Raw genomic sequence first — 19,006 nt, 5'->3', positions numbered from 1 at the left:
CCCTGACTATCCAGTCACCTGTTACTACTGCCATCCTTTTCAGTTCCCTTCCCTCCTGAGTCACAGGACAGACTCAGTGCCAGAAACATGGCCGCTGTTGCTTCCCCCAGCTACGTCATCTCCCCAACAGCACTCAGAATGGAGTACTTACTGTTGAGAGGGATGGCCACAGGAGTGTTCTCCACCATCTGATGTTCTCCCTTCTCTCTACTGACAGTCACCCATTTATCTGTCTCCTGTAGTCTTGGTGTGACTACCTCCTTGTAGCTCCTGTCTATCACTGCTTCACTTTCCCTAACAGTTGTAGTTCCGGTTCCCTAACACGGTCTCTAAGGAGCTGCATCTTGATGCACCTGGTGTAGATGTGGCCATCAAGGAGCCTGGAAGTCTGGCATCTGACAACCAGAACACACTAACTACCTGTATGCACCCCAGTAGAATCCCTGACCTTCCATGAGCAGTCAATGAAGAGAAAAGGTGTTACCCGGGAAAGCAGTCTATGCTGGCCAGGCGTTCCTCGTGGTCCCGATCTCCACGTGTCCGTGGGGTCCTCCTTATCCGCGATGGTTGGTCTCTGGTTGCTGGAGAGGTATCGTCCCTGCGTATTTGGACTCTTCTCTTGTTCCTCATCAATTGAACTGGTGGATCTCCATCCCTTTGGCTCAAGGTCACCTGACCTACCTGGGTCACCTTCTTACTGGCCATTATCTAGGGCTACAACCAACATTGTTCCCTAGTTCTGTCCACCCCAGCCTTGTGTATTTGTGTCTTTCAACTCTGACTGGTCCAAACCAGTTAAATGAGGTGACCCAGACATACCCTAATGAGATTACAGGTTGCTTCTTTGGTAGGTCTGGCATTTTACATAATATGTAGCTATTCATAGTCAGACTTTATTGATCCCGGGGGAAATTGGTTTTCGTTACAGTTGCACCATAAATAATAAATAGTTATAAACCATAAATAGTTAAATAGTAAAAAGTAAATTATGCCAGGAAATAAGTCCAGGACCAGCCTACTGGCTCAGGGTGTCTGACCCTCCAAGGGAAGAATTGTAAAGTTTGATGGCCACAGGCAGGAATGACCTCCCATGATGCTCTGTGTTGCATCTCGGTGGAATGAGTCTCTGGCTGAACGTAATCCTGTGCCCGACCAGTACATTATGTAGTGGATGGGAGACATTGTCCAAGATGGCATGCAACTTGGACAGCATCCCCTTTTCAGACACCACCGTCAGAGAGTCCAGTTCCATCCCCACAACATCACTGGCCTTACGAATGAGTTTGTTGATTCTGTTGGTGTCTGCTGCCCTCAGCCTGCTGCCCAGTACACAACAGCAAACATGATAGCACTGGCCGAACCATTTTTCTGCCTAGTCCCACTGACCTGCACCTGGACCATATCCCTCCATACACCTCTCATCCATGTACCTGTCCAAGTTTTTCTTAAATGTGCTATTCATCTGAGAATGGTCTCCTTGTGTCCACATTCAGTTGCTCTGATTAGATTATTCCAGAGTAAGAATCAATTCAGACTCCACAAAATGGGAGGAAACCAAGACATCTGCTTTGTCTGCTTCCCCAGTCCTGGGTTCATCAAATCCGCTAATTGTAGACTTAGTTTCTTCTGGCCAACAGTATCATCTCTTCACTAAATTCGTTTAATATACAATCTGTCCAGACTGAAAGTCTCTTGGCACCACTCCCACTTTTTCTGTCTTAAATGCCTTTGTGACTTCTGTCTTCAAAGTATAGGGGAGGGTTAGAAATATAGAACATTACAGCACAGAAACAGGCCTTTTGGCCCTTCTTGGCTGTGCCGAACCATTTTCTGCCTAGTCCCACTGACCTGCACACGGACCATATCCCTCCATACACCTCCCATCCATGTATCTGTCCAATTTATTCTTAAATGTTAAAAGTGAGCCTGCATTTACCACCTCGTCTGGCAGCTCATTCCACAGTCCCACCACTCTCTATGTGCAAAGAAGCCCCCCCAGTGTTCCCTTTAAACTTTTCCCCCTCACCCTTAACCCATGTCCTCTGGTTTTTTTCTCCCCTTGCCTCAGTGGAAAAAGCCTGCTTGCATTCACTCTATCTATACCCACCATAATTTTATATACTTCTTTCAAATCTCCCCTCATTCTTCTAAGCTTCAGGGAATAAAGTCCTAACCTATTCAACCTTTCTCTGTAACTGAGTTTCTCAAGTCCCGGCAACATCCTTATAAACCTTCTCTGCACTCTTTCAACCTTATCAATATCCTTCCTGTATTTTGGTGACCAAAACTGCACACAATAATATTACGATATCAGAGGTAGGTTTTTTTACACAGAGTGGTGGGTGTGTGGAACACCATGACAGGGGTGGTGGTAGAGGACATTTAAGAAAAATAGGCACATAGAAAAGTGGAAGGTTGTGTGGGAGGGAAGGGTTAGATTGATTAGGTTAAAAGTTTGGCAGACATCATAGTCATAGTCATACTTTATTGATCCCGGGGGAAATTGGTTTGTACACCATGGGCTTGAGGGCCTGTACTGTGCTGTGGTGTTCTGTGTTTTACGCCAACGCAGCATGTCCACAACTTACAAACCCTAACCGTACCTCTTTGGAATGTGGGAGGAAACCTACCTGGTCAGGGAGAATTTACAGTGCTAATGTCACTTCCAAATAGAGTTATTGAGATTGGGTAACTCTTATTTCTGCCATTTTGTTATTGCAAATTGACAGTTATCAATTAGTTGTATTTACTCTATTTTCTAAATTTTCTCTTCATTTATTTTCTCATATGGTTGAAGACAATTTAATCTCATCCGTCTCTTTGCTTTTCTAGTTTTTAAATCTTTCCAAATATATTTCCTTATATATCCTTTTAGACATTAAAGATTAGCTTTATTTGTCACACGTACATCGAAGCGTACAGTGTTGCTTCACTGACCAACACAGTCCAAGGATGTGCTGGGGGCAGCCAGCAAGTGTGGTTATGCTTCTAACATCAACGTACCATGTCAAAACTGACCAGCCCTAACCTGTACACCTTTGGACTGTGGGAGGAAACCAGAGAACCCGGAGAAAGCCCACGTGGTCATGGGGAGAACTAGTGCTGTCAAGCATTATGCTAAACATAGAAAACCTACAGCACAATACAGGCCCTTCGGCCCACAATGCTGTGCCGAACATGTACTTACTTTAGAAATCACCTGGGGTTACCCATAGCCCTCTATTTTTCTGAGCTCCATGTACCTGTCCAGGAGTCTTTTAAAAGATCCTATCGTATCCACCTCCACAAACGTCGCCGGCAGCCCATTCCACACACTCACCACTCTGTGTAAAAAAAAAAAAAAAAAAAAAAAAAAAAAACACCCTGACATCTCCTCTGTACCTGCTTCCAAGCACCTTAAAACCGTGCCCTCTTGTGTTAGCCATTTCAGCCCTGGGAAAAAGCCTCTGACTAGCCACACGATCAATGCCTCTCATCATCTTATACTGTACACCTCTGTCAGGTCACCTCTCACCCTCCGTCGCTGCAAGGAGAAAAGGCCGACTGCTATGCTGCTTTCTCTGAGTGTTCTTTCAATTACCTTTTCTCTTCAGCTTTGTTGCTTTAACCACCCAATTTCATACATCCATCTGTGAGTTACGGTGACTTATTTTTCTTTAATTGAGTGATACAGCACAGCCAACGAGCCTGCACCACCCAATTACACCGATATGACCAATAACCACCCAATTACACCTATGTGACCAATTAACCAACTAACCCGTATGTCTTTGGAATGTGGGAGGAAACCGAGCACACGGAGGAAACCCACTCTCCCTGTGGAACATAAAACGATGTTATGTTTGACATTATGTGAAGTTTAACGTGGTTTACAGTTGGCTTATCTGTAACCTTTTAATCTTATTTTTTCCATGATCTTAGCATTTAATTTATTAAGCTGGTCTTTCTTGCGTCTTTATTCATTTTTATTGTAACAAGACAGCAATTGCTTAGAGCAACACTCTCAAAATGCTGGAGGAACTCAGCAGGTCAGGCAGGATCTGTTGAGAGGAATAAACAGTCAACGTTTCAGGCCGAGAGCCTGCATCAGGACTGGAAAGGAAGGGGGAAGATGCCAGGATAAGGTGATGGGGGTGGAGGGCAAGCTAGATGATAGATAAAACCAGGGAGGGAGGGGGGTGAAGTAAGTGGTTGGGGGGTGAGAGGTGGGTAAGCTGAAGGGTCAGAGAAGAAGGAATCTGACAGGGGAGGAGAGTAGACCGTGGGAGAAAGGGAAGGTGGGAGGGGATCAGGGGAAAGTGACGAGATGAGGTAAGAGGCCAGAATAGGGAACAGATGAAAGTAGAAGGGGGAGAGGACAAATTTTTTAGCGGAAGGAGAAATTGATGATCATACATCATGGAGGCTAACCAGACTGAATATGAAGTGTTACTCCTCCAACCTGAGAGCAATTGCTTAGGTTCTCTGCCACGTTTAGAATCAAAGAAATTTACGGCACAGGCCCATTGTGTTCATGGCAATCTTTACATTGTTACTGTTCAGAATGTCAAGTTACATATATGATATCTACAAATGGGGCTTACAGTGAGTTATGCGATGTTATTTTGAGTGATTTGAAGTATGTTATGAGAGTATATTTGTTCTGTGAGGGTGGAGGGAATGTATGTTTGCAATGACGATGTCTCTCTTTATCAGGACCATTCACAGCACCAGTGGGAAGCTGAAACGAGCCATGCTGCAGTTTACGCCAGCCAGCTGGACATACGTCCGTTGGTTTGACCCGAAATCCTCCGCGCAGAGAGTTGCTGGAATTTACCTCTTTCTAATAATTTGGCAGGTAAGGAACAAGCCTAGAAAATATTCCAATGTGATAAAGGTTTCCTGTGTGCAATTTCCAGCTTCAGGGGCTGAGAGTGGGTGCTGGCAGATGAGTGGTTTGCACAATACTATTACAGCTCGGGTTTGGAGTTCAGTTCCGGCGCTGTCTCGACGTTTTCCCCGTAGGTTGCTGGCTTTTCCCCGAGTGCTCTGGTTTCCTGGGGATGTGCGGCGTAGGTGAGCTGGTGATTGTAAAATGTCCCATGATTAGGTTCGGGTCAAACCGGGGTTGCTGGGGCTGCACGGCTTGAAGTGTTGGGAGGGCCCACTCCATGCTGTATCGCAAAATAAATAAATGAATGAATGCTATTTGACATAGTCACTCACCTGACCCTGACACACAGAGAAAAGGAGGGCGTGAGTCAGAAGGCTGTTTCTGGATTTCATCTCATCATTCAACATTATTGTTCCACAGACCTTGGTGAACAGACGCCTCCTCCTTGGTCTAAATACTGTGCCAGGCTTCCTAATCAACTGACCTCAGGTAGTCAGGATCCACTGCCGTTTCCCTCCCCGTCATACTCAACACGACACGGCTGCCCCCCGGGGCTGTGTGCTGAGCTCATCGCTGTATGCTCTGCTCACACATGACTGCACAGACAGACGCTCGGGTGATCACAGCAGCAAGTTGGCTGATGACACAACAGCGGTGAGGCTCATCGCCAACAGCAATGAGACAGCCCACAGAGAGGAAGTGGAAGAGCTCAAGGCTGGATGCCTGGTTTATGACCTCTTCGTCAATGTCCAGCAATATCGTGAAGGGTCCCACCCACCCCGTCAGTTCACTGTTTGTCCCTCTCCCATCAGGAAGAGGCCATGTAGCATCCACCAGACTCAAAAACAGTCAACACCTCCACCCACTCACCCACCCCTCCACACCCCCAACCACCACTACTTTATCACTTCCTGTCAGTCACCTCATGTACAGACACTCCTGTGCCGAGCGTCACTTCATGGGCATATACTCAGTCTGTGAATGTAAGCTGTCTTATGTATTTATATTTATTGTTTTTTTTTAATTGTGTTCTTTATCTAATTGTGTTTTTTGTGCTGCATCAGATCCAGAGTAACAATTATTTTGTGTACTGGAAATGACATTAAACAATCTTGAATTTTGAATCTTGAATTTGATTCTCCCTTTGGGTATACAGCACATGCCTGGTATGCACCTCTGTTGAATTTGGATGTTCTGTATTCAAAGCCTTTCTGAGATCTTTCTGTAATCTAGACTGCTGAGTTTATATAACTAGGTTGGTGGTGTGGTAGATCATGTAGAAAGAAGAGCTGTGAGGTAACGTGTAGTCTATAAAGCCCTGTTAGACCACACTTGCAATAGTGTGTTCAGTTCTCATTGCCTTATGCTAGGAATGCTTTACAGAGATATTCTTCATTTGAAAGCTTTCGAGAGAGTGCAGAGAAGTTTTACCAGGATGCTGCCTGGATTAGAGAGCATGCCTTTTGAGAATAGGTTGAGCGAGCTCGGGCTTTTCTCTTTGAAGCAAAGGAGGATGAGAGGTGACTTGATAGAGATGTACAAAATGATAAGAGGCATAGATAGAGTGGACAGCCAGGGTGGAAATGGTTAATACAAGGGTGGGCATGATTTTAAGGTGATTGGAGGAAACGATGGGGGGGGGGGGATTATCAGAGGTCAGATCTTTACGCGAAGGGCAGTGGAACACCCTGCCAGAGTGGTGGTAGAGGCAGATATAATAGGGACATTTAAGAAACTCTTAGATAAGCACAGGGATGGTAGAAAAATGGAGGGTTATGTAGAAGGGAAAGGTTAGATTAATCTTAGACTAGATTACAAAGTCGAGACAGCATTGTGGGCTGAAGGGCCTGTACTGTGCTGTAATATTGTATGTCGTCTCCATGTCCACTCTATCTAGGGACTTCAATATTTGGTAGATTTCAATGTTGATCTCTCCTCTCCCTGCCCCATTCCTCGAGTCCAGCGAGTGCTGTTGTCCATGGGCTGTGGGCTTGGATTCACCGTTTCTGAACCTGCCTCTAAATCTTACATTGCTGCATTTGGAATAATAACAATAACAGGTGGTTAACACAAAAAAAGTTATCAAAGGTACATAGTAAAAATTATCAAAAGTACACAATAAAAGACCTTGAAAGTGAGTCAGTAGGTTGTTGATTCTGTTCGGAATCTGGGTGAGTGAGGTTTTCCATGCAGGTTCAGCATTAGTCTATTGAACTATTTCACTGCTTATTGGCACATGGTTTCTGTGTATCTAACAATGTTTGATTTGAAGGCTGACACCAACATTCACTGAGTGTTCAATATTTAGTTGTTCATATTACTTCCCCTCCGACAATGTCAGACAGGGTTGTTGTGAACATTGACTTTAGAACACCACAGCACAGTGTACACTGTACACCCTTCGGCCCACAATGTCGTGCTCAAGATTTGATCTGAAAGCTTACAGTGACATCCACTGATTTTTTCAGATAAAGACCTGGAATTCAATATTTAGCCATTTTTCTGATTTTGAATACATTTCTATTTTGAAAATGTTACTAAATTGCTGAATAGTTCTGCAACATTTAATGCAAGAACCATCATGAACAAAGTTGATGAGCTTAAAGTATGGATCAGTAATTGGAGCTATGATGTTGTGGCCATTACAGAGACTTGGATGGCTCAGGGACAGGAATGGTTACTTCGAGTGCCAGGCTTTAGATGTTTCAGAAAGGACAGGGAGGGAAGCAAAAAGAGGTGGAGGCATGGCATTGTTGATCAGAGATAGTGTTACGGCTGCAGAAAAGGAGGAAGTCATGGAGGGATTGTCTATGGAGTCTCTGTGGGTGGAGGTTAGGAATAGGAAGGGTTCAATAACTCCACTGGGTGTTTTTTATAGACCTAATAGTAACAGGGACATGGAGGAACAGATAGGGAGACAGATTCTGGAAAGATGTAATAATAATGGGGTTGTTGTGATGGGAGATTTTAATTTCCCAAATATTGATTGACATCTCCCTAGAGCAAGGGATTTAGATGGCGTGGAGTTTGTTAGGTGTGTTCAGGAAGGTTTCTTGACTCAATATGTAGATAAGCCTACAAGAGGAGAGGCTGTACTTGATCTGGTATTGGGAAATGAACCTGGTCAGGTGTCAGGTCTCTCAGTGGGAGAGCATTTTGGAGATAGTGATCACAATTCTATCTCCTTTACCATAGCATTGGAGAGGGATAGGAACAGATAAGTTAGGGAAGTGTTTAATTGGATTAAGGGGAAATATGAGGCTATCAGGCAGGAACTTGGAAGCATAAATTGAAAACGATGTTCTCAGGGAAATGTACGGCAGTAATGTAGCAAATTTTCAGGGAATATTTGCGTGGCATTCTGCATAGGTACGTTCCAATGAGATGGGAAGGATGGTAGGGTACAGGAACTGTGGTGTACAAAGGCTGTTGAAAATCTCATCAAGAAGAAAAGAAAAGCTTACGAAAGGTTCAAAAAGCTAGGTAATGATAGAGATTTAGAAGATTATAAAGCTAGCAGAAAGGAGTTTAAGAATGAAATTACGAGAGCCAGAAGGGGCCATGAGAAGACCTTAGCGAGCAGGATTAAAGAAAACCCCAAGGCATTCTACAAGTATGTGAAGAGCAAGAGGATAAGATGTGAGAGAATAGGACCAATCCAGTGTGACAGTGGAAAAGTGTCTGTGGAACTGGAGGAGATAACAGAGGGTCTTAATGAATACTTTGCTTCAATATGCACTATGGAAAAGGATCTTGGCGGTTGTAGGGATGACTTACAGTAGATTGAAAAGCTTGAGCATATAAACATTATGAAAGAGGATGTGCTGGAGCTTTTGGAAAGCATCAAATTGGATAAGTCACCGGGACCGGAGGAGATGTACCACAGGCTACTGTGAGAGGTGAGGGAGGAGATTGTGGAGCCTCTGGCGATGATCTTTGCATCATCAATGGGGGGAGAGGTTCCTTAGGATTGGAGGGTTGCAGATGTTGTTCCCTTATTCAAGGAAGTGAGTAGAGATAGGGAAAGGATGCTAGGGTACAGGAAGTGCGGTGTACAAAGGCTGTTGAAAGACCAGTGAGTCTTACTTCAGTGGTTGGTAAGTTGATGGAAAAGATCCTGAGAGGCAGGATTTATGAACATTTGAAGAGGCATAATATGATTAAGAATAGTCAGCATGGCTCTGTCAAGGGCAGGTCGTGCCTCATGCGCCTGATTGAATTTTTTGAGGATGTGACTAAAAACGTTGATGAAGGTAGAGCAGTAGATGTAGTGTGTATGGATTTCAGCAAGGCATTTGATAAGGTACCACATGCAAGGCTTATTGAGAAAGTAAGGAGGCTCAGGATCCAAGGGGACATTGCTTTGTGGATCCGGAATTGGCTTGCCCACAGAAGGCAAAGAGCTGTTGTAGACAGGTCATATTCTGCATGGAGGTCAGTGACCAGTGGTGTGCCTCAGGGATCTGTTCTGGGACCTTTACTCTTTGTGATTTTTATAAATGACACTGGACGAAGAAGTGGAGGGATGGGTTAGTAAATTTGCTGATGACACAAAGGCTGGGGGGTGTTGTGGTTAGTGTGGAGGGCTGTCAGAGGTTACAGTGGGACATTGATAGGATGCAAAACTGGGCTGAGAAGTGGCAGATGGAGTTCAACCCAGATAAGTGTGAGGTGGTTCATTTTGGTAGGTCAAATATGATGGCAGAATATAGCATTAATGGTAAGACTCTTGGCAGTGTGGAGGATCAGAGGGATCTTGGGGTCCGAGTCCATAGGACACTCAAAGCAGCTGCGCAGGTTGACTCTGTGGTTAAGAAGGCATACGGTGCATTGGCCTTCATCAACCGTGGGATTGAGTTTAAGTGCTGAGAGGTAATGTTACAGCGATATAGGACCCTGGTCAGACCCTACTTGGAGTACTGTGCTCATTTCTGGTCACCTCACTACAGGAAGGATGTGGAAACTATAGAAAGGGTGCAGAGGAGATTTACAAGGATGCTGCCTGGATTGGGGAGCATGCCTTATGAAAACAGGTTGAGTGAACTTACCCTTTTCTCGTTGGAGCGACGGAGGATGAGAGGTGACCTGATAGAGGTGTATAAGATGATGAGAGGCATTGATTGTGTGGATAGTCAGATGCTTTTCCCCAGGGCTGAAATGGATAACATGAGAGGGCACAGTTTTAAGGTGCTTGGAAGCAGGTACAGAGGAGATGTCAGGGGTAAGTTTTTTATGCAGAGAGTGGTGAGTGCGTGGGATGGACTGCCGGCAACGGTGGTGGAGGCGGAATCAATAGGGTCTTTTAAGAGGCTCCTGGATAGGTACATGGAGCTTAGAAGAATAGAGGGCTATGGGTAACCCTAGGTAATTTCTAAAGTAAGAACATGTCTGGCACAGCTTTGTGGGCCGAAGGGCCTGTATTGTGCTGTAGGTTTTCTATGTTTCTATTCCTGATAATTTCATATTTTGCTCAGGAGAGCTGAGGGGCTGTTTTGGAGAGTGTCATGAGATTTTTTTTCTTTTCTATTTCAGCTGACTGAACTGAATACATTTTTCTTGAAACATATCTTCGTGTTTCAAGCGAGCCACGCCCTGAGTTATGGCCGAATCCTCTTTATTGGTGTGATCACGGCGCCTACTGTACGGTAAAGAAACTTTACATTTTGTATAAAAACTCTCTGGTCTCCTGTGGTGTTTATAAATGAAGATGGGTCATTTTCTCTTCTTCATCAAGAGTCTGCTTATTTGTTATACTCTATTTTTCCCGAAGTTACCCATTGCCTCTTCCTGTCCTCATTTCTTCTCATTGCTGTATAAACATCATACACAATCTCCTGTTTCTGTTGTTCTTGTTCTGCTTCTTGAACCCATCAATCTAGAACACAACATTACAGCACAGATAATAAACACAAGATTCTGTAGATGCTGCAAATCCGGAGCAACACACACAAAATGCTGGAGGAACTCAGCAGGCCAGGCAGCATCTATGGAACTGAATAAACAGTCAACATTTCTGGCCAAGACCCTGTATCAGGACTGGACTCTTTATTCTTTTCCACAGGTGCTTCCAAATTTGTACTTTCCTCCGAAGTTAAAAGTACGTTCATTATCAAAGTATGTACAGCATCTACAAGCCTGAGATTCATCTCCTTACGGGCAGCCACAAAACAAAGCAACAATAGCATCCACAAAGAAACCCACTCCAAAAATACTGTCAAAACATCCAGTATGTGAAAAGAGGAGCAAATTGTGCAAACAATGAAAAAAGTCAACGAATAACACACAGAACGTGAAACAGAGTCACCAAAAGTGAGTGCACAGCCACAGAGGCAGTTCGGTGCTGAGGCGAGTGTATTGGGTCAATGCTCCTGTACCTCACACCCGATTGTAGTAGTGAGAGGAGAGGGAGAGGGAGGTGGGTCAGGCTGCTGCAACGGTTATGGACTCAGGGTCTCGGATTATTTTCCTGTGTGACTGTATGTTTACTGGTATCTTGTATGTGCTTTGTGCTGTGTGTGACTGTGTGTTCTGTCTTGCATCTTGGCCCTGGAGTAACACTGTTTCATTTGGCTGTGTTCATTGGTATTCATGTATGGTTGAATGACAATTAAACTTCAACTTGAACATGTTCCCATGCGCCATCTGTAGGCTATCTAGACACCACCAGTTGAGCTATCTGCCATCACACACAGAATGCAGGAGGAAGTCAGCAGGTCAAGCCGTATCTATGGAGAGGAATAAACGGTTCATGTTTCAGCCTGAGACCCTGAGGAAGGGTCTCGGCCCAGAACGTTGACTGTTCATTCGCCTGCATTGACTCTGCGTGACCTGTTGACTTCCTGCAGCATTTTGTGTGTAGTGCTCTCGATTTCTGGCAACTGTACACCATTACACATCACTCTGCAAACCTTCTGTGCCGGCTTGTAGCTTTTCCAATGTCAATTTTCAGATGAACAACATCCCTGTTTCCCTCCTGATGTCCTTTTGAACTGCATAATAAACTATTTAACCTACAGACAGATTCTAAACCATTTTTCATCACTAACATTTAATTGTTTAATGGCGTGCATTTCACTGAAATCTTTCTGTGATGCTCAGGGCCTAAATGTTAATGAAAGAGTTGTTGGATGGAAGATTACTTATTGCCAAAATTTCTGTAATACTAACTCTCTAAAATGTTTTTTGACCTGCCATTTAGACCATAAGACATAGGAGCAGAATTAGTGCTTTTGCACATGAAGTGTGCTCTGCCATTCCGTTATAACTGATTTATTATCCCTCTCAACCCCATCTCCATGCATTTATTTAGCATTACATCCAGAGCCAGCCCTTTGAACCTCACTGACCCAGCAACCCCACAATCCTGATTAGACTATAAGACCAAGGAGCAGAAGTCGGCCATTCAGCCCATCGAGTCTGCTCCGCCATTTTATCATGAGCTGATCCATTCTCCCATTTAGTCCCACTCCCCCGCCTTCTCACCATAACCTTTGATGCCCTGGTTACTATTAATCTCTGCCTTAAATACACCCAATGACTTGGCCTCCACTGCTGCCCGTGGCAACAAATTCCATAGATTCACCACCCTCTGACTAAAAAAATTTCTTCGCATCTCTGTTCTGAATGGGCGCCCTTCAATCCTTAAGTCATGCCCTCTTGTACTGGACTCTCCCACCATCAGAAACAACTTTGCCACATCCACTCTGTCCATGCCTTTCAACATTTGAAATGTTTCTATGAGGTCCCCCTTCATTCTTCTGAACTCCAAGGAGTACTCCAAGGTCTAGTACAGACCTAATCACAGGACAACTTCCCGATTAACCTGACCAGTACGTCTTTGGGCTCATCATTTTCCTGCCTTCTCCCCTCAACCTTTGACACCCCGACTAATCAAGAATCTTATCAGACTCTGCTTTAATATACCCAATGACCAGGCCTCCACAGCCTTCTGTGGCAACTAATTCCACAAATTTACCACCCTCTGGCAAAAGAAATTTCTCCATTTCTGTTCTAAAGAGACATCTTTGTACTCTGAGGCTGTGTCCTCTGGTTCCAGACTTCCCCACGAGAGGAAATAGACTCTCCACATCCACTCTATCCAGGCCTTTCAATATTTGATAGGTTTCAATGAGATCCCCCCCCACTCTTCTGAATTCCAGTGAGTGCAGATCCAGAGCCATCAAACTCTCCTCAGACAATAACCCTTCCATTCTCAGAATCATTCTTGTGAACTCCTTCAAACACTCTCCAATATCAGCACATCTTTTCTTTGATTAGTGGGCCAAAACTGCTCACAATACTCCAAGTGAGGCCACACCAGTGCTTTATAAAACCTCAGCATTCCATCTTGTAGTCCTCTTGAAATGATTGCTAACGTTGCATTGGCTTCCTCACCTCTGGCTCAACCTGCAAATTAACCTTTAGGGAATCTTGTACAAGGACTCCTAAGTCCCCTTGCACCTCTGTTTTTGTATTTTCTCTCCCTTTAGAAAGTAGTCTACCCTTTCATTTCTTCTACCAAAGTGCTTGACCGTACATGTCACGACATGTTTTGATTCGGTTATGTTACCGGTGTTTAGTGCTGTTTTTGATTTGTTTACAGACAGTATTATGCGTATCTTACCGATAGTCAATGCAAAAGAGTTGGAACTCAGTGCTGGGTCTTTGGGTAAGTGTGTTTGTTTCTGAACTTAGACCATAAGACACAGGAGCAGAATTAGGCCATTTGGCCCATCGAGTCTGCTTCACCATTTCATCATGGCTGATCCAATTTTCCTCTCAGCCAGAGTCTCCAGCCTTCTCCCCGTATCCCTTCATGCCCTGACCAATCAAGAATCTTGTCAACCTCTGTCTTGAATCTTGTCATAGAGTTATATTGTACAGAGACAAACCCTTTGGCCCATCTCATCTGTGCCAAACAAATTGTTAAAAGTCTAAAGTAAAAATCCAGAGATTCGTTTTCTGTGGGCATTTACAAGAAAATAAGGAAATGCAGTAACATTTCTGAAAATCCTTGGTTGTTTGTCAGTTTGTCAATGTGCAAAAGAAATCATAAGATGTAGGTCATTCAGTCCATCATGTAGATAATTTATGTAAATAATTTTTAAAATCTGTAATTTAATAATTAATAAAATATAAATAAGTTTAATAAGCAGTATTTTAATAAATAATACTGAGAACATAAGTTATCGAAAGTGAGTTTGTAGGTTGTGAAACCAGGTCAGAGTTGAGGTGAGTGAAGTTATCCACACCTAATGGTTGAGGGGTAATAACTGGCCCTGAACCTGGTTTGTGGGTCTTGAGGCTCCTGTACCTTCTTCCCGATGGAAGTAGTGAGAGAGAGTCCACTAACATCCTATTTCCCCACGCTTTGCTGTAAACTTTTCCTACCCCTGTACCTGTTCCAGTATCTTTTAAGCATTATACTTTGAACAGCTTCTTCCCCTCTGCCACCAGGTTTTTGAATTGACAATGAACTCTTAAATTTACCTCACGATTTTGCTCAATCTTTCTGTCTGTCTCACAATTTGTAGTAACTCTTTACGTATTGCACTGTACTGCTGTTGCAAAACAACTGATTTCACAATGTATGTCAGTGATATCAAACCTGTTTCTGATCCTGGACTTGATCAAATTCACGAGACACATTTTCCACACAGAATTCAATAATTACCATCCCTAATAAATCCTTGTCTTTCCAAATATTGGTAGTACCTTTCCAGCTTCAACGTTCGGCTCACCAGCCTGTAGGCCCCTGCCTTGAACTTGCAGCCTTGAATAAAGGATTAAAGGGATTATGATAAAGATCAGGTGTGGGCATGTGGCCAAGTGGTTAAGGCATTGGACTAGCTACCTGAAGGTCGTGAGTTCGAACCCCAGCCAAAGGAATGTGTTGAGCCCTTGAGCAAGGCACTTAACCACACATTGCTCTGTGACGACACTGGTGCCAAGCTGTATGGGTCCTAATGCCCTTCCCTTGGACAACATTGGTGTCGTGGAGAGGGGGGACTTGCAGCATGGGCAACTGCTGGTCTTCCATACAACCTTGCCCAGGCCTGCGCCCTGGAGAGTGAAGACTTCGTTTTATCAGTGAGGATTATGCTGTAAGGGTGATGTCGCAAGCCCACAACTTACTAACCGGAACCAGAGCATCTTTGGAATGTGAGAGGACACCAAAGCTCCTGGAGGAAACCCATGTGGTCACTGGGAGAACATTCAAACTCCTTATGGACAGCAGCTGGCACTGTAAAGCGATCACGTAAACTGCTACGTGACAGTACCAGATAATGAACACGAGAGATTCTGCAGAAGCAGGAAATTCTGAACAACACACACAAAGTGCTGGAGGAGCTCAGCAGGTCAGGCAGCAGCTATGGTGGGGGGGAAATAAACAGCTGATGTTTCAGGCCGAGACCCCTCATCAGGACTGGAAAGGAAGGGGGAAGAAGCCAGAATAAGCTGGGGGAGGGATGGGAGTACAATCTAGAAGGTGATGGGTGAGATCAGGTGGGTGGGTGGAGGAGGGAGACTGAAGTAAGAAGCCAGGTGGGTGGGAAAGATGAAAGGCTGGATTGGAAGGAATCTGATAGGAGAGTAGAGTGGATCATGGGAGAAAGGGAAAGAGGAGGGGTGTCGGGGGGGGTGAAAGGTGAAGAGAAGAGGTAAGAGACGAGAGTGGGAAAATGAAGAAGAGGAGAGAATATGTTACTGTAGAGGCAGGGAGTTCGGTGCTTATAGGTGCTGGCTTTGCAGTAAATCTGTGGTCTGATTCTGTAGCTGGGTCTGAAGTTGAATTCTTGCACTCAGTACGGGCAGTAAGGAAGGGCTGTTTACTGCCCTTGTTGTCAAAAGGACTTGCTATTTATTGTATATATATCCCCTTTTGCCTATCACCTGTCCAGCTCTTGGCTCCATCCCTCCCCCTCCTGTCTTTTCCTATCATTTTGGATCTCCCCCTCCCCCTCCAACTTTCAAATCCCTTACTCACTCTTCCTTCAGTTAGTCCTGACGAAGGGTCTCGGCCTGAAACGTCGACTGCACCTCTTCCTGGAGATGCTGCCTGGCCTACTGCGTTCACCAGCAACTTTGATGTGTGTTGCTTGAATTTCCAGCATCTGCAGAATTCCTGTTGTTTGCTATTTATTGGTTTTTGTTTGATCAAGAACAGGTGTAGACCTGGTGATAAATTCAAACTAAAGATAAATGTGCAATGGTGGTGTGAGTGCCCTCTGCTGATTAAACTTGTGTTGAAGCTAATTTTTTTCCTTGAGGCGTCGTGTGGTTTACGATAATGCATTTCACGAGTCCGGTTTAATATCACTGACATGGTCATGAATCTTGTTTTGTGGCAACAGTACAGTGCAACACATAAAATGCAAGTTACAACATGAAACGTAAAAAATAAATAATGTAAGAAGGGAGCAAAATAGTGAGGTAGTGTTCATGGATTCACAGATTAATCGAATGATGAGAAACTGTTAGTATAGTCTGTATGTTAGAAATACAGGGAATGCTGAAACCAGGTTGTGGATAAATGAGAGAGGGGAGAGGGAGGTCCTAATATTTCAGGGTAATTACCTTAGATTGAATCATTCACTATTTTTCTCTCTCTCCACGATTGTTCCTTAACCTGATGACTATTTCTGGCATCCTGACCATCAGTATCAGATGCAAACAAATGAATCCCGAAAGTACACTGTTTTACTGCTGCACAGTGATGGAGAAATTTACCTGAAACGTTTGTGTATTGTCATGGGATCCATTGTGTACTGTGTGTTCACTTTACAATGTTAGGATCTAAATGTTTGCGATTCTTTTTGGCTTTTCTGCCAAAGTTCAACATAAATTTATTATCAAAGTACATATATGCCCTGAGATTCATTTTTTGTGGTCTTTCACAGTAAATACAAAAAAAATCAAAATAATAATAAATGCAAAATAAATAAGCGATGAATATTGAGAACCTGAGATGAAGGGTCCTTGAAAGTGAGTCCATAGGTTGTGGGAATGTTTCACTGATGGGCAAGTGAAGTTATCCCCTCTGGTTCAAGAACCTGATGGTTGAGGGTATTAACTGTTCCTAAATCTGGTGGTCCAATCTCCTTCTCTTTCCATGGAACAAGGAATTTGTCTGTCTCCAAATTTAGCTGTCTTTCCTTGCCACAATTCTTTTTACAAAATTTCCAAATCATGTTGTTACAGGTTTCACTGAAAAACAAGTTTTACAATTGAAGATGTGTAATAAAAAAAAACTTAGTTTTTGAATACAAATTTCATTGAAAACCAAGTTTTACAGTTGAAGGTGTATAATAAAAAAACTTAGATTTTGAATAAAGTTACAAAGAATAATGTCTTGCTGGTTATGGATTTTTGTTCTTTGTGGAATCCGTGTGTTGTGCAATTAGCTTGTTTGCTTCTGATGCCACAGTGCAAAATAACTTCAGTGTGTGTAGCATCCTCCTTTTTGGATTTGAAGCGTATCCCAGAGGAATTGTACTGGTACATTACAGAAGGATCTAGATGAGTGCAGTTTTCCTGAGAAGAGTGCCTCAAGCAGTAAACACGACGATGGCTTTGGAGTACACCTATTGCCTCGTGCTCCACCTAGCTCTCCAAACTGAAAACACTATCAGACATTGGATCAGAACGAGGCCATTCAGCCCATCTGTCACGTTGTCCTTCTCAAACCCATTCTTCTGCCTTCTCCCCGTAACCTTTGACACCCTGACTAATCAAGACCCTATCAACCTCCACTTTAAAAATATCCAATGATTTGGCCTGTACAGCTGTCTGTGGCAATGAATTCCACAGATTCACCACCCTCAGGCTGAAGTAATTTCTCCTCATCTCTTTTCTAAGGCGATGTCCTTGTGTTCTGAGGCTATGCCCTCTGGTCCTAGACTCCACTGCAGGAAACATCCTCTCCATGTCCACTTTATCCAGGCCTTTCAACATTTGATAGGTTTCAATGAGATTAGGTTCCACATGCAAGGCTCATTCAGAAACTAAGGAGGCATGGGATCCAATGTGACCTTGCTTTGTGGATCCAGAATTGGCTTGACCACAGAAGGCAAAGGATGGTTGTAGATGGGTCATATTCTACGTGGAGGACAGTGACCGTTCTGGGAGCCCTCCTCTTTGTGATTTTTATGTGACCTGGATGAGGAAGTGGAAGGGTAGGTTAGTAAGTATGCTGATGACACAAGAGTTGTGGGGTGTTGTGGATAGTCTGGAGGGTTGTCACTCACAACACGCTGGAGGAACTCAGCAGGTCGGGCAGCATCCGTGGAAACGATCAGTCAACGTTTCGGGCCGGAACCGTTGACTGATCGTTTCCACGGATGCTGTCCGACCTGCTGAGTTTCTCCAGCGTGTTGTGAGTGTTGCTTTGACCCCAGCATCTGCAGAGTATTTTGTGTTCTGGAGGGCTGTCAGATGTTACAGCAGGATATCGATAGGTTGCAGAACTGGGCTGAGAAGTGTCAGATGAGAGTTCAACCCAGTTAAGTGTAAAGTTGTTCATTTTGGTAGGTCAAATTGAAGAAAAATATAGTAAGACTCTTGACAGTGTGGAGGATCAGAGAGATCTTGGGGTCCATGTCCATAGGACACTCAAAGCTACTGCACTGATTGACATTGTTGTTAAGAAAGACACATAGTGTGTTGGCATTCAACAACCGTGGGACTGAGTTCAAGAGCCGTGAGGTAATGTTGCAGCTGTACAAGACCTTGGTCAGACCAGAACCCCCACCCCTTGGAGTACTGTGTTCAGTTCTGGTCACCTCACTACAGGAAGGATGTGGATACTATAGAGAGAGTGCAGAGGAGATTTTCAAGGATGTTCCCTGGATTGGAAGGCGTACCTTATGAGAATAGGTTGAGTGAACTCAGCCTTTTCTCCTTGGGGCGACGGAGGATGAGAGGTGACCTGATCAAGGTGTATAAGATGTTGAGGGGCTTTGTTGTGTGGATAGTCAGAGGCTTTTTCCCAGGGCTGAAATGGCTAACACGAGGAGGCATAGTTTTAAGGTACTTGGAAGCAGGTACAGAGGGGATGTCAGTGGTAAGTTTTTCACACAGAGAGTGGTGGGTGTGTGGTATGCACTGCCAGCGGCGGTGGTGGAAGTGGATACA

General features: G+C 44.1%; 1 protein-coding gene across 2 annotated transcripts in view; it reads left to right on the top strand.

Annotated features, from left to right (window-relative positions):
- LOC140194342 (phosphatidylserine synthase 1-like) overlaps positions 1-19,006 on the top strand; it is a 52,358-nt gene that overhangs the window by 18,564 nt on the left and 14,788 nt on the right. For both annotated transcript variants that reach the window (XM_072251713.1, XM_072251714.1), the window contains exons 7-9: positions 4,696-4,837; positions 10,406-10,518; positions 13,476-13,541. In XM_072251713.1, the coding sequence (XP_072107814.1) occupies positions 4,696-4,837; positions 10,406-10,518; positions 13,476-13,541 (321 nt within the window). The remainder of the gene's footprint in view (positions 1-4,695; positions 4,838-10,405; positions 10,519-13,475; positions 13,542-19,006) is intronic.

The sequence above is a fragment of the Mobula birostris genome, chromosome 1 (genome assembly GCF_030028105.1).
Source record: "Mobula birostris isolate sMobBir1 chromosome 1, sMobBir1.hap1, whole genome shotgun sequence".
Classification (NCBI taxonomy): Eukaryota; Metazoa; Chordata; class Chondrichthyes; order Myliobatiformes; family Myliobatidae; genus Mobula; species Mobula birostris.
This window is presented reverse-complemented; position numbering and strand designations above follow the sequence as displayed.